At 39.8% G+C, this 14184-nt stretch overlaps 1 protein-coding gene across 4 annotated transcripts in view; it reads right to left on the minus strand.

The window, feature by feature from the left end:
- The window catches only part of Usp25 (ubiquitin specific peptidase 25), a 107335-nt gene that overhangs the window by 58871 nt on the left and 34280 nt on the right, over nt 1–14184 (minus strand). For all 4 annotated transcript variants that reach the window (XM_028874781.2, XM_037209660.1, XM_028874782.2 and 1 more), the window contains 3 exons: nt 9382–9505; nt 6043–6205; nt 1486–1572 (listed from right to left, as the gene is read on the minus strand). In XM_028874781.2, the coding sequence (XP_028730614.1) occupies nt 1486–1572; nt 6043–6205; nt 9382–9505 (374 nt within the window). The remainder of the gene's footprint in view (nt 1–1485; nt 1573–6042; nt 6206–9381; nt 9506–14184) is intronic.

The following is a 14184-nucleotide window of genomic DNA, read 5'->3' on the forward strand; positions in this document are numbered from 1 at the left end:
TAGCATGTGTTCATTACACACTCCTCCAGCATGAGCTCATTACACACTTGGCCAGCATAGCTGAGTACCCTAAGAACTTCCATAAGTAATTCTGGTATATACACACAGACAATGAATTCTTTTTAAATAAAGTTACAAACTGATTTGGTCTTATCAAACTATGAAAAATAAGGGATTGAAGTTCTATAAAATGGTAAAATAAAAGAAACAAAAGTTAAGCACAGCATCCGTAAGTACCCAGTTGGAAGTAATTCTAACTAATGCATATAAATTATACATGCTTCTACTGAGAGATGAGAAGGGCGAACTGGTACACTAACATGATACAGAGAGGCAGCAGTCCAAACTCCCTTGGAAAGACTTACACTTGAAGACATTTACTTATTTTCTCTAGCAGTATGGCATTGCTAAATTGCCTTGATTCCTTCTTTTTTTTTTTAAGTAGTTGTTCACTGGCCTGATCCAGCCCAGAGATTGTGGCCTAAAAGTTGGCTGAAGTACAGGTTTTATTTCCTCTAGTGTGCATTATAAATGTTTCATGGATTTGCAGAAAAAGTGGTTTTAAAAAATTAAACACTAAAAGGATAATGTAACTTAATAATTTATCACTGTACCAATGGGTCACACAAAGTTCAGTACATCACTGAAACCCAAAACGTCACCTCCTTTGTTTCTAGAGCCCATTTCTTTAAGGCCACTGGCTCTTTACAGAAAATGACCCAGGACCTGCACCAGAGTACATCATCCTCCCATACAATGGTTTTCTTCCACTAAGTATAAATGTATGCATGCAAATCAGTCCAATTTTATTAAGATTAAAATTATAAAATTTATAAAAAATAAAATAGGCAAAAATACTGTATAGCAGACACTTTTATAGGGGCTTTACATGCTTACCTCATTTAGACTCCTCAGCATCTCCAGGAAATAATTACTGTTGCTGTCTACTCTACAGATAAGGAAATCCCAACAGAAATGCAACTTGCTTTAGACCCGTAACTGAAACCCAAGCATCAGAGCCTGGAGTCTGCTCTTTTCAACCTCCCTCTGCCTACCACTGACTTCCAACACAGAGGGATGGGTTTGCCCTGGACCACCACACCTCGTGCCTGAGCTTTAAAGGATTCTTCTGGATGATCAAGTGAAAAGAAAAGCCGACACTGACAATAGTGGTGAGGAGTCCACTGAGGAAAGTCCTTCAATTGTACAGGGCAGCCTACGGGGGTACTATAATTCGACAGCCCTATGAGTGAGGGGTCCTAAACTGGCCACATGGAACTGGTATGCTATTGGGACACACAGAGGAAGAAAATTCCCATTTATGATATGTAGATAGGAAACTACTGTAATAGAGATTAATGACATAATAGGAAAATTTGAACAGTTTCAGGTTTGATGGAGTAAGTAAGTGCTCCCAAAATTCTTAAAGAGAAAAGAACATAAAGACTGTAAGTATTCAGCTTTTAAAATCTTTTATAAATTTACCTTTTGGTTTCGGGGTAAATCTTGAGCATTTGATGGAGGCTTGTAATTCAGAACTAATCTTCTAAATTCCAAAAGATTGAATAATGACTGAAAAAGAACAATTTAAAATATCTAAGAGAAAATTCTAGTAATGGAATTGTGAATATCACTGTTATCAAGACTCGTTCCTGACAACTATACTCTTTACATAAAGAAGGGCTGCAACCAGCAAAAGAATGGATATTTTTCTCCCCAAGAAAAGTCTATTTTTTTATATTTTAAAACAGTATTCTCATTTTAAAAATATTTTTGGATGGGAGTTGCAGGGAATTGAACCCAAGGCCTTGTGTATGCAAGGCAAGTGCCCTGGCTAGTATGTTATATCAGTATTTTATTCTTTCTAACTAACACTTATCCTACATGCAAAGCACAAAACTGTACAAGGACATTTTTAAAGCACACAGAGTATTACATTTATTAAAAACTATTTAGGTTACTATGTCATTAACATGAAGTTTTTCCTAAACTGGATAAAATACAGTGAAGAAATTTTTTGATGTGTTCTATTTCAGATTAATTACCTACAAAAATTAAGTACAAATCAACGTAATCACCAGATACTAGGTGAAAAAAACACAAAATATTACATATTCTCTTGATAGCCAAGAAAACAAAACCTGGGAGACAAATATATAATTATAAAAATAGAATAATGCAAAAGTACATAGTAGACTAGACACTCATGAAAGGCTTTCTAGCATGGGGTTTGTTGATGGTTATTTTAGCTGCTGGAAACCCAATATAGGCCTTGGACTTTCTCTACCACTGAGCTCATTTAGCAGCCACACATGATGATCTTGAGTGCTTGCTAAAAGGTACTTTGTAATCCACTAATGACATCATAACATTTGTTCAAAACGAATATACAATATTACAGACTAGAATACATACTTAACAGACATAAATTCATCTGAGCATCTCTGTAAGATTTTCCTTATCAATATTTTACATATGTGTAACTAATCCTATGCGTTTTACAGCGTTGGGATAAAGGTATGTGCCACCACACCCAGTGAGGATCTTTTAAATTAAACATTATGAGCAGATAAAATAATTCATTTTCCTGTTGTTATTATTTTGTTCCTTTGAGGAGGGATCTTGCCATTAGCCCAGCTCATTGATTCACACATTTCATAAGTACTTATGGAATACCCCTGGCATGCACAACACTAGGGGACAAAGAAGGAAGGACAGGTAAAATATGCAGTCTCTTCTTCCATGAGAATTATCATCATATGCTGGAGGATTAAAAGGATGAAAGGAGGGGTATAAATCAGAAAAGATACAGATAAGGCTGCAGATGAGAAGCTAAGCAGAAAGGCAGCATTTTAAAACCAGAGCTTAATCCAACAAAAGGTTTTGATCACAGTAGCAAGAGTAAGGAAATCAAACAAGGAAAAGGAATACAGAAAAGCTGAGCTTTCAGATTTGTGAACCATCAAGAAGAGAAATCATCAGACATCATACACCTCTTGATAAACACAAGGAATGGCTGGGATGCGCAGCAAAGACTCACTGGAGCATTTCAAGACAAAAAAAGACTAGCAATGCTGCTCCACTCTAGGAGGGTGGTGACAAGGAGATGACCTTGAGAAATGGCACCTGGAAAACGTCACCTCTTCTCAGTTCAGTGGTAGATGAAGAATGCTTGCAATTGAAGAAATAGGCTAGAGCTTAAGGGGGAGTCTCTACCACTCTTGTGAGGGATCTTAAGAGAAAATTGCCAAGGAAGCATGAGAATCCCACAGCCATGCTTTGTCCTCGCACTCCAATGTCTTCCTTGATTCTGAGCAGTAAGAACTTCCTTTGGTGTGGGTATGCAAGTAAAGAAGCTGCTTTTTCTCCATCTTATAAAGATTTATGAAGTAAGGGATTCTAGAAGTCCAGTTCCTTTCACTTCCAAGTGCTGTTTGCAGCTCTGAGCAGGTGACACAGTTACCTCCATCTTGTCTCTAGACCCTGGGAGAGTCTAGAACTAAAAATGCACAGAGCACTCAAGTCAGTATGAAGGAATTCCAATCAACCCTGCAAATTCCAACAAAAGCTTTGGGCGCTAATGGAGGCAGCAGTAAACAAAAAGTGCCATTTCTGAGTGAGTAGTCACATCTCAGCTCACACCTGAGAATCAAGTGATGTCAGAAAAGGGAAAAGAAAGGAGTCTCATAACTAAACATAAAATAATAGCTCCTGGAAATAATGGTGAACATTGGCAATACAGTAAAAAAACACAATTGAATACATGATGTTTTCTACCCGCAGATTGCCATGGTATGAACTTTCATGTCTTCCCTAAAAATCACTTTTGTTAGGTTGTGATAACCTAAACTTCTAAATTGAGAAGATTATTTATTTGTGCTGAGTGGGTGTTTAGATTTCTGCTAAAGAAGTTAAATCTTCTTTAATACCTAAATTTGTTATCATAGAATAACAAATTTTAAACTAATAAATTTATTACTTTGTATTAAGGAAGAATATGGTCTCTTTTTTTGGTATGTTCCTTACACACACACACACACACACACACACACACACACACACACACACAAAAGCTTGGTCACCAAGTGAACTTAGGATAGATGGATGGTTACCCCATCACATTTGAGCTGAGACAGTAAAAGAACTTATTAACATAAACAGGGTTTCCGTGGCTCTGTTAATAATAATTTATCACTTCAAATGGGAATTTCCAGTGAATATTGTCAGGAGAAGTGAAGAGCATTTATCTAACTATCAAATGCTGGCTGTGTGTAGGGACTTCCTCTTCTTGAACTTCTCAATGAAAAGTGCCTGACGAGCGAGAAGCCTTACTGTCCACACAGTGCTGGGAAGAAGGCACCCCAACAACCAGAAACACTCAATCACAGCTTCACATCTGTTCCTCTAAACTATGCCATGGACAGAACCTCACTAATACACAGAGAAGAGAAACAATCTACGAGGACAATCCGAAGACACAACGGTAAGGCCCACAGGACTTCCAAGTATCACGTAACTGTTATCTATTGCTTTGGGCACATAAGTGAAAAAAAATTTACAATGAAGCCTACTGTCTAAGAAGCCCTAGTCATCCAGGTACCCTTAGACTGCTAATGTACTAGAAAACCAAGGAATGAGCCAACTTTCTTAGCGGTGGCAAGTCCAGAAACCAAAGGAAATCTCCTTATATGGCCCATGTGCCACAGAGCAAGCGGAGGTGCTGGTGGCCTAAAACCTATATTAACTTCACAGAAAAAAGGTGAAATCACAGATTAGTCCCCTAGCCATGACAACGAGCTGACAGAAAATGAAAGGCACGAGATACTTATGTCACTGTGCACAGCATGAAAACATAGACTCGGGAAGCTACAAAATAGTCTTTCTGAGCACAAAAGCAAATGGCACATATGCTCCGTGATTTCTAAGTCCTTATTAGGAACAGGAAACAATCAAGCTGCATTTTAATGGCCTTATGAAACTAAACACAAAATATTCAAAGAAGGTTTAATTTAAATTTTGAAATTTGATTATTCATACTAAAAGAATGAAAAAGAATTATGACAACTGTCATTATTCTACAAAAGCTGAAAATCAAAGCTCACACTACATATATTTTCAAAAATGATTATTCCTAGTTGAGAAGACAGTGAGTATGTGTATTTACAAACATCTCCTATTTTGGAGAAGGCTAACAAAACATTCCACAAGGATGTTTTAAGGTAAAAATAGAATGTGTTAATCTTGATTTATCAATATTTATTCTTTTCAGCATTCTAACATATGTACTGTGATGTATTTGCACATCAACACCAGCCTCAAACAAAATGCCTCTTCAAAGAGTCAATTTGTAATTGTGAATATAATAGTATATTTTATAAATATTTTCCTTATGTATAAATAAGCTGATCTGATTCACAAAAATAGTTAATTCTAATTTCCTACCTTGGTTACAATTATTCTCTCAACCTTCAGAGAAATACCGACAAAATTACCTTCGTTCTACCTCTTCAGAAATCAATAAAGGCAGCAATTACAAAGGCAAGAAAGCAAGAGAAATTAATCTTACAGAAATGGATGGTGTTAACCTGTGTTCTGTTGAAAGGCTCATAGTGGAACCAGGCATTGTGCTACAGGCCTGTAACCCGAGCACCCAGGAGACCGAGGCCAGCCTGGGCTACTTACTAAGAGCTGATTTGAAAATTAAATTTGTTTTTAAAAAGAGACTCTATTTTAAGACAAAGAAACTTTTAATTAGCCAGGTGTGATGTCTCAAACCCATAACCTCGGCCCTCAGAAGCTGAGGCAGCAGATCCTAAGTTCTAAGCTAGCCTGGGCTATATGGCAAGAACTCATCTACCAACAGAGAACAAAAGTCCCACTGGGAATCAAAGACAAGAGGGGCTAGGCAAGTCTGCGATCAACCCACTAAAGCACATACATGGAAATCCTGCCTGAACTTCTACTTAAACCATACACGAAACAGCACGGCCCACACCACTGCTCCCCAGGCCTCCTGATTAAGAGCTGAACCTCAACCCTTACCTGGATCACAGCACTAAACCAGCATGTGTTGCCGACGTTCTTCAGCCCAACCGGAGCTTTGTCTTGCCGTTTTCGGTCATAAGGGTTTCGGGAGTCCCTCCAAACTTCTGTAGGTGTTCTCTTCAAACATGCTTTATTCTCTGCTATGCTGGCTTCCAGAACCCTTAAGAAATGAAAACAGAATGTTGAAAAAGACTGACGCTCTTACAAGACACACTAAGCAACTTCATGTGGTGGGTGAACTTGAAGACGTCGTTACACAGCTCTAACATGTCCTGCGAAGTAATACGTGATGCTGACATTACTCATGAAGCATATGATGTCATTAGAACATGGCAGTGGCCTTCCCCCACACACACCCCTCCATCAACACCTGAGGCAGGGGAGGTGGAAGAGCTGACTCTGAGGTCATTAGAGCAGGAGAGTTGTCCCTACCCCTCATCAACTGCAGCACTCGGGAGAGTGGCCCGTATGCCATGCCTGGGCAACACAGTAGGTGTACATGTGGGAGAACTAACCCTGAGGACATGACAGCAGGGGAAGTGGCCCCGCCCCTTGATCATCCGTGCAAGGGGTGAACTAGCCAGGGCAATGCAGGAGAGTTCACCCTGGTGGTCAGGATCAGGGAGAGCTGGCAGGTTGACCGACTGTGAAACTACCCAGGTGCAGAACCAGGGTTATGGTTAGCCCACCCCAACATCCACTCCATCTGTGATCTGCTGGAGCACGTGAAGGAACCAGTCCTGCAGACGCAAAGCTGTAGGATTTCCACAACACAAGGCAATACAGGATATCCAAGAGGAGTCCCAGTGAGGGCCCAGCATCAATAGTGTAGGAGAAACCAGAGGCCTCGAACCAGACCAATGCCTCTGTTACGAACACTTGCACATACAGATATATGGATAAAGGGTTTAGTGACTCACTGTGTCACACTGCAGCTTCCATGACGAGATTAGGTTTCCTTTTTTCTTCTCTGAAATTTATCTTATTTAGTTTATTTTGGGGAAGGTTGCAAGGGTAGAGGATAGATACAAAGGGACAGGGAAATGAATGGGATGGAGATGCATGATGTGAAAGACACAGAGAATAAATAAAAAAGAAAATTCTTAAAAATTAAAAAAGAATATGGTGTCAGTAACCACCAGATAAAGTGAAGTACAATAAGAAAAAAAAGTTGAGATTATTTCCTAAGAAGATTTCAAACACAAAACCTCAATCGGATTAACAGTAATCACAATCCTTAGGTATACACACACACACACACACACACACACACACACACACACACACACAGTGACAATCTCGTCAAGATTACACTACATAGACAACAGTGATAATCACAATCCTTAGCTACACACACACACACACACACACACACACACACACACACAGTGACAATCTGGTCAAGATTACACTACATAGGCAACAGTGATAATCACAATCCTTAGCGACACAAAACCCACACACATACACACACACACACACAGTGACAATCTGGTCAGGATTACATTACATATGCAACAGTGGTCCTAAGAAAGTACAATGGAGATGAACCTCCCTCCGCCTAGTGGCCTAGGGTGACAACAGCATGCCTGTGATGAAGCCAGTATGAAGTGTACTTCCAGTCCTTGAACTACAGCATCTACAGTTGTGCACAGTACAGAGCACTCAGCGGCTGTGACACTGCATTTAGACGTCAGCACGCTACACAATTTGCGCTCTTTGATAGTCTTCACACCCTACCCCAGAGCACGCTGTAAAAGGAATGCCACAGTGTGCTGGCAGAAGCCTCCCACGCCCCACGTTTGTCTCTTGACTCTAGCAAGGGACCACATGGAGGTGTTAACCTGCGGGATGACATCTGGGTGTTTGTGACCACATCCTGATGAACCTGTCTATGCGCAGCTTTTTGGGACTCTCTCCAGAATTAACTAGTACATACTACTATATAGTGCCTGACCTAGAAAACACTGACACAAGCTGCAGAGAAGGCTCGGCTCTTCAAAGCTAGGCCCAGTAGTCTAAGCTGCGGTCATCCTTGGGGATTCCTGGGAACTTCGCTAGCACCTGGTTTCTCCCTGTCCCCATGTGGTCTCCCTCTATCATGGTATCTCTCTCATTGCTCTCCCACTCCTTCCCTGCTCCAGCTCGACCATCCCATTCCCTTATGGTGCATGAGCAGCTTTTTTGGAGCCCACTACCTATGATGGGACACCTCGCACAGCCTTGAGGCAGGGGGAGGGACTTGGACCTGCCTTTGATAAATGTACCACCTCATGGAAGGCCTTACCTTCCTGTAGGAGGGAAATGGGCGGTGGGTTTCGGGAGGAAGGCTGGAGGGGTGGGAGGAGGGAAGAGAGGGATCTTTGATTGGTATATAAAATGAATAAAAAATATTTCTTAATATAAATAAATAAATAAATAGGCCTAACATGGTCAATGACATAATTTTGAGCCACAGTACTTCAAAAATAAGTAACCAGGTAAAATATAATGATCCTGTCACTCATCAATGTACACACTTATGACCATGAACTCTGATCATGAGTTCAAGGTCACCATCAGATAAACAATAAAACCCTGTCTCAAAAATTCCAAAGAAATGAACCAGTAAATGAGTAGCAGGGATTACAACCAGAGAAAAGAATCATAATCTAGCAATATACATTTGTAAGGTGGCAATTTAAATATAAACCCAATAAATATTTAGTAATTTTCAAAAAAGCTAAGCTCACAACCAAAATATCAAGGAAACATATGACAGAATTATAGATACTAATCTGGGTTTTAAGCTTCTAGATATTTTCATATTAATATGTTTATATAAATTGGTGTAAACAGAAGTATATATTCATTTGAAAAATAACATTTGCAGCAAGTATACCTTTTATTTTACAGTCTTTATCCTCCACAAACAAGCACACATGAACATGCCTATGTACACACAAAGGCAATAAAAAATGTCACTACACAAAATAATTATGTACCAAATCATATGTCCAATGAAGTCAAAAACATTTACCATTAGCTTATTAAAAAAAAAAAACTCAACTCCTGTGATAAATTCCTAAAGGTGAACTGGACAATAGATGAAAAAGAACAAAAAAGAAATAAAAAGTTAAAGAAATAAATAAATTTGTGACAAAATTATGAACTTCATACATAATTAAAAGGTTCAGAACTAAGGAAGTTTGATTACATGAAATGTAAAAACAATACAGGCACATATCAGTGATTTTTCTAGAATGAAGTATCTTATTGCTCTTAAGCTTCAAGTCTGTCTTTTCCTTTCTGGAGTGTAGACGGATTCACACTGGCATGCTGTGAACATGCTCTCACCTGCTGATGGCTTGCTCCTCGTCCGTTATTCCAGTCTCCCTGAATGTCCTGTTTGATTCTGCCAAACTCAAAGCAATCGCTCTCTGAAGATCATCTTTGTCATCTCCGGTGAGATCGATCACATCTGAAAAACAAAACTAGCTTTCTCAAAACCAAGGCACACAAATGACAGTGAACTCCCCCCACAGATGCCCAATAAACCCTGACAAACCAAAGCAGTACTGAACTAACACTCTGCTTTATACATGAATATATCTTTCACAATCCAAACATGGTTACTATGAACTAGCTTTGAAAATTAATAGTTTCTTCTATAAAATCTACCAAAAGCAGTGAAAAGAAGAGAAATCTTGGTGTTTATTTATTTACTATGAAATCTTTTATTAAAAGCTAATAAGCAGAAAGCCTGCTGGGAAAATGGTTTATCAATAAAAAGCAAAATAAACACTACCAAACACTTACGTTGGTGCTCTCTGATTGTATATATATCATATGGACTGGCCACAGGGTAAGGATGTATGTGTTCATGTGCGTGTGCGCGTGCGTGCGTGCGCGTGCATGTGCGCGTGCATGTGTGCGTGTGTGTGTGTGTGTGTGTGTGTGTGTGTGTGTGTGTGTGTGTGTGTATGACACCGTTAGCTCTAATGAAAAGTAGGAAAGGAGATGAAAAGAGCTGTCACTTTTTGTTTTTTACTCTTCTGTACTATATGATTAATTTAGGCCATATGCCCTTCTTTTCATTGAAAACAAGATTTTTCACTTACACAGAGGTATGCAAACAAATATACTTGTTCCATTTCTTTAAAAAGAGCTTGAATACTGGATTCTACTTCTGTATGCAATGAATAAAAGCCACAACTACTATCACCATCAGTAAAACATGCTCAGTGCAGCTGACCTAGCCCACAAGAGCTGAGAAATGTTAACAACAGTGTAAGGACAGAGAACAGTACACAGGCTCCAGGTCAAAATCTTTCATTTCTTAAACCTCATGTTTCTTTGACCCACAATCAGTTTTTTAAATTATCTTTTCATCCCTAAAGACACTTAAAAGAAGGGATGACAAATGCTGTAGGTAAATAATATAATCACAATAATATGGCTACGTGATCAGTCTGCTGCTGTTAATATTTACACTGCTGATACAGACCAAGGCACCAGTACCAAGGTGGAATTCCTGTTATTACTTAGAAAAAAACACAATACTTTTAAAAAAAATTAGCGTCTCTTAAGAATTATAACTTTGATCAAAAAAAAGTAATTTTGCTGAACACTGAATCTTGATTTTCAAGGTTTTTAAATTGTTAATGACTAAAAATGCACAAACTTTATATGTGGCAAAGCATACTATAAATGCTTGTCCAATGCTGGAGCTGCAAAGTTAGTATTTTTCATAGAACACCATTTTTTGGTTGAAAGAGCAAATGACATACTACAAAGTATGATTACCCAAACTTCAATTTTATCAGTCATTGCAGAGCAACTGTTGTTAATGACTGATAGAGAATTTTCATTCAGAAAAAAAAAAAATGTTTCAACTACTACGATCCTGATAGTGTCTCAGAATGTAAAGGCTTTTCTGGTAAAACTTTTAACAGAAACTATTAACAAATTTGACATTTTAACATAGTATCTGGTCATAATATAGATGGAACTACAATTATCAATGTAGTTTTACAGAATTATGTAAGGCTAATAGATCCATCCATTCAAATAGCATGACATTGGTAGATCTTAATATATAACAGCACCATTTGAAAGGCAATTGATAATCACCAACCAGCACTGACACCAACGGGACTGTGGATTCACATGGCAACTCACCCTCAGGAAATTAAAAACAGTCAAGTTTTGGTTTATTAAACAGAATATCCATCATTATTTGAATAACCAGTTTAACATTCCTCCCTTCCCTAAATGAACATCTGTATAAAGCCAGATTTTCTTCACACAAAAGAACCAAAGCAACTTATTCCAACAGAATGCAAACCCTCCAACACAGATCTGAGATCCCAGCTCTTCTATAACACCATAGACACAAGACACTGGCAGCAGAGGAATGCATGGACCCTTTGGCTAATTTGTTTCAGAAATACATTCTATACAAAAATGTTTATATCAACAAAACAGGTTGCTACTTTAGTAAGAATTGATTTTCTAAGCTTCTCCAATTTTTAAGTTCTAACTCAGACACTATTTTCTATCAACCAATCAAAGCTCTTTGAAGTCCATTGTAAATATGTGAGTTTACAGGAGTCCTAAGATCAGAAGTGTGCCATGGTATTGAACACAGACACTCCATTGTATGTACCACACTTTCTTAATCCATTCTTCCCTTGAGGGGCATCTAGGTTGTTTCCAGGTTTTGGCTATTAAGAATAGTGCTGCTATGAACATAGTTGAGCATGTGTCCTTGTGGTATGATTGAGCATCCCTTGGGTATATGCCCAAGAGTGGTATAGCTTGGTCTTGAGGAAGATTGATTCTTAATTTGCTGAGAAACTGTCATACTGATTTCCAAAGTGCCTGTACAAGTTTACACTCCCACCATCAGTGGAGGAGTGTTCCCTCTGCTCCACATCCTCTCCAACATAAAGTGTCCTCAGTGTTTTTTATCTTAGCCATTCTGACAGGTGTAAGGTGGTATCTCAGAGGTGTTCTGATTTGCATTTCCCTGATGACTAAGGATGTTGAGCAATTCCTCAAATGTCTCAGCCATCTGAGATTCTTCCATTGAGAATTCTCTGTTTAGCTCTGTAGCCCATTTTCTAATTGGATTGTTAGGTATTTCAATGTCTAGTTTCTTGAGTTCTTTATATATTTTGGAGATCAGCCCTCTGTCAGATGTGGGGTACTACTCAGCAGAGAAAAACAATGACATCATGAAATTTGCAGGCAAATGGATAGAACTAGAAAATATCATCCTGAGTGAGGTAACCCAGACTCAGAAGGACAAACATGGTATGTACTCACTCATAAGTAGATACTAGTTGTAAAGCAAAGGATAACCAGACTGCAACCCACAGCTCCAGAGAGGTTAGCTAGCAGGGAGGACCCTAGGAAGGATGCATGGGTCTTACTGGGAAGGAGAAATAGGTGAGATCTACATGAGCAAACTGGGGGTGAGGGGGGTAATGGAGGGCAAGGGATGGGGGATGAGAACATAGAGGAACAGAAGGTTCAAGTGGGAACAAGGACAGAGTGGATGGAAAAATGTACAGAGATGGTCAACCAAATTAGTGGAAACGCATGAACTGTGCACCAATAGCTGAGGAGCCCCATGGTACTGGCCTAGGCCCTCTGGATAGAGGAGACAGTTGTTTAGCTTGAACTGTTTAGGGGGCCCCCAGGCAGGCAGTGGTATCAGAACCTGTCCCTGGTGCATGAGCCAGCTTTTTGGAGCCTAGTGCCTATGGTGAGAAACTTTGTGCCTTGGTGCAGGGAGGAGGGGCTTGGACCTGCCTCAACTGATTGTAACAGGCTCTGCTGACTCCCTAGGGGAGGCCTTGACTTGGATGAGGTAGGAATAGGGGTGGTTTGGAGGGGAAGGCTTGGGGGCGGGAGGAGGGAAGAGAGGGGCATCTGTAGTTGGTATGTAAAATGAATAGAAAATCTCTTAATAATAATAAAAAAGAAAAAAATCCAAAAAACAAAAAAACAAAAAACAAAAACAAACAAGCAAACAAACTAAAAAACACCACAGACACATTCTACAAGACTTTCGGCTGCATAGGATTGGGGCTCCTGTAATCTAGTTTTTACAATGGAGTTGACAAAAGATAACTCCCAGTCACGTGACCAACAGGAGACAAATGTCAAGAAGCCCTGTGTGCCAATCATCTCTGTGATGAGGCCAGGACAGGACAGGAGAGCAGCAGCTCTGGTTGGGCGGACATGTCCACCCCACTGTGGCCCACCCCACTGTGGCCCACCCCACTGTGGCCCACCCCACTGTGGCCCACCCCACTGTGGCCCACCCCACTGTGGTCCACCCCACTGTGGTCCACCCCACTGTGGCCTGCTTTCTGATCCTTGTCGTGACACACAATTCACATCATTTGTCTTGCCCTAACGGCATCACGAACAAAAGACACTTGTTCCTTCCACTGGCAAAAAAGGCTAAAACTGCTGTGGCTAGAAATGACCACACTCAGTTGTCCCTGTTTCCCTTGTCTCTCTCCACATCTCTAGTCCCCCAGGCAGGAAGACAGAGAAGTACAAGTGTGATGCAGAAGGGAATTGGAGCCTGCCTCTCCTGGCATTGGGCAACAGTACATTTTAATGTTGGAAAAGGTTAGCTGAGATCAGATACTATCAGCCTTGACTGACACTTTCTTCCAGCAAAGGAAAACGTCTCCTTATTTATAAAGCTACTGCAATTACGATTTACTTCATGTGATCCCATTACTTTTACATTCTAATGTTAAACCTGGATTTATTTATTTTTGTATTCATAAATAGTTAATTATCTCCTTATGATGGCTATTGTTGGTTGTCAACTTAACTGCACCTGAAATTAACTAAAACCAACATGGCTGGGTACACCTGTGAGGATTTTTTTTTTCTTAAGTCATTGGAAGTGGGAAGACCCACTTTTAATTCAGATCTTTTGAGGTGTGGAGATCGCCTTTAATCTGGGCCACACCTTTTGCTGGCAGCCTACATGAAGGACATGGAAAAAGGAAGCTTGCCTTTTTTGCCTGCTTGCTCTCCTCTGGCTAGCAAACCCACTCCTTCAATGGCATAAGAGCCTGTCTCTGTGGGGTTCTGGCATATACTGAAGACCAGCTTAAAACTCCAGCT

This window comes from Peromyscus leucopus, chromosome 12 (assembly GCF_004664715.2).
Source record: "Peromyscus leucopus breed LL Stock chromosome 12, UCI_PerLeu_2.1, whole genome shotgun sequence".
NCBI classification, from domain to species: domain Eukaryota; kingdom Metazoa; phylum Chordata; class Mammalia; order Rodentia; family Cricetidae; genus Peromyscus; species Peromyscus leucopus.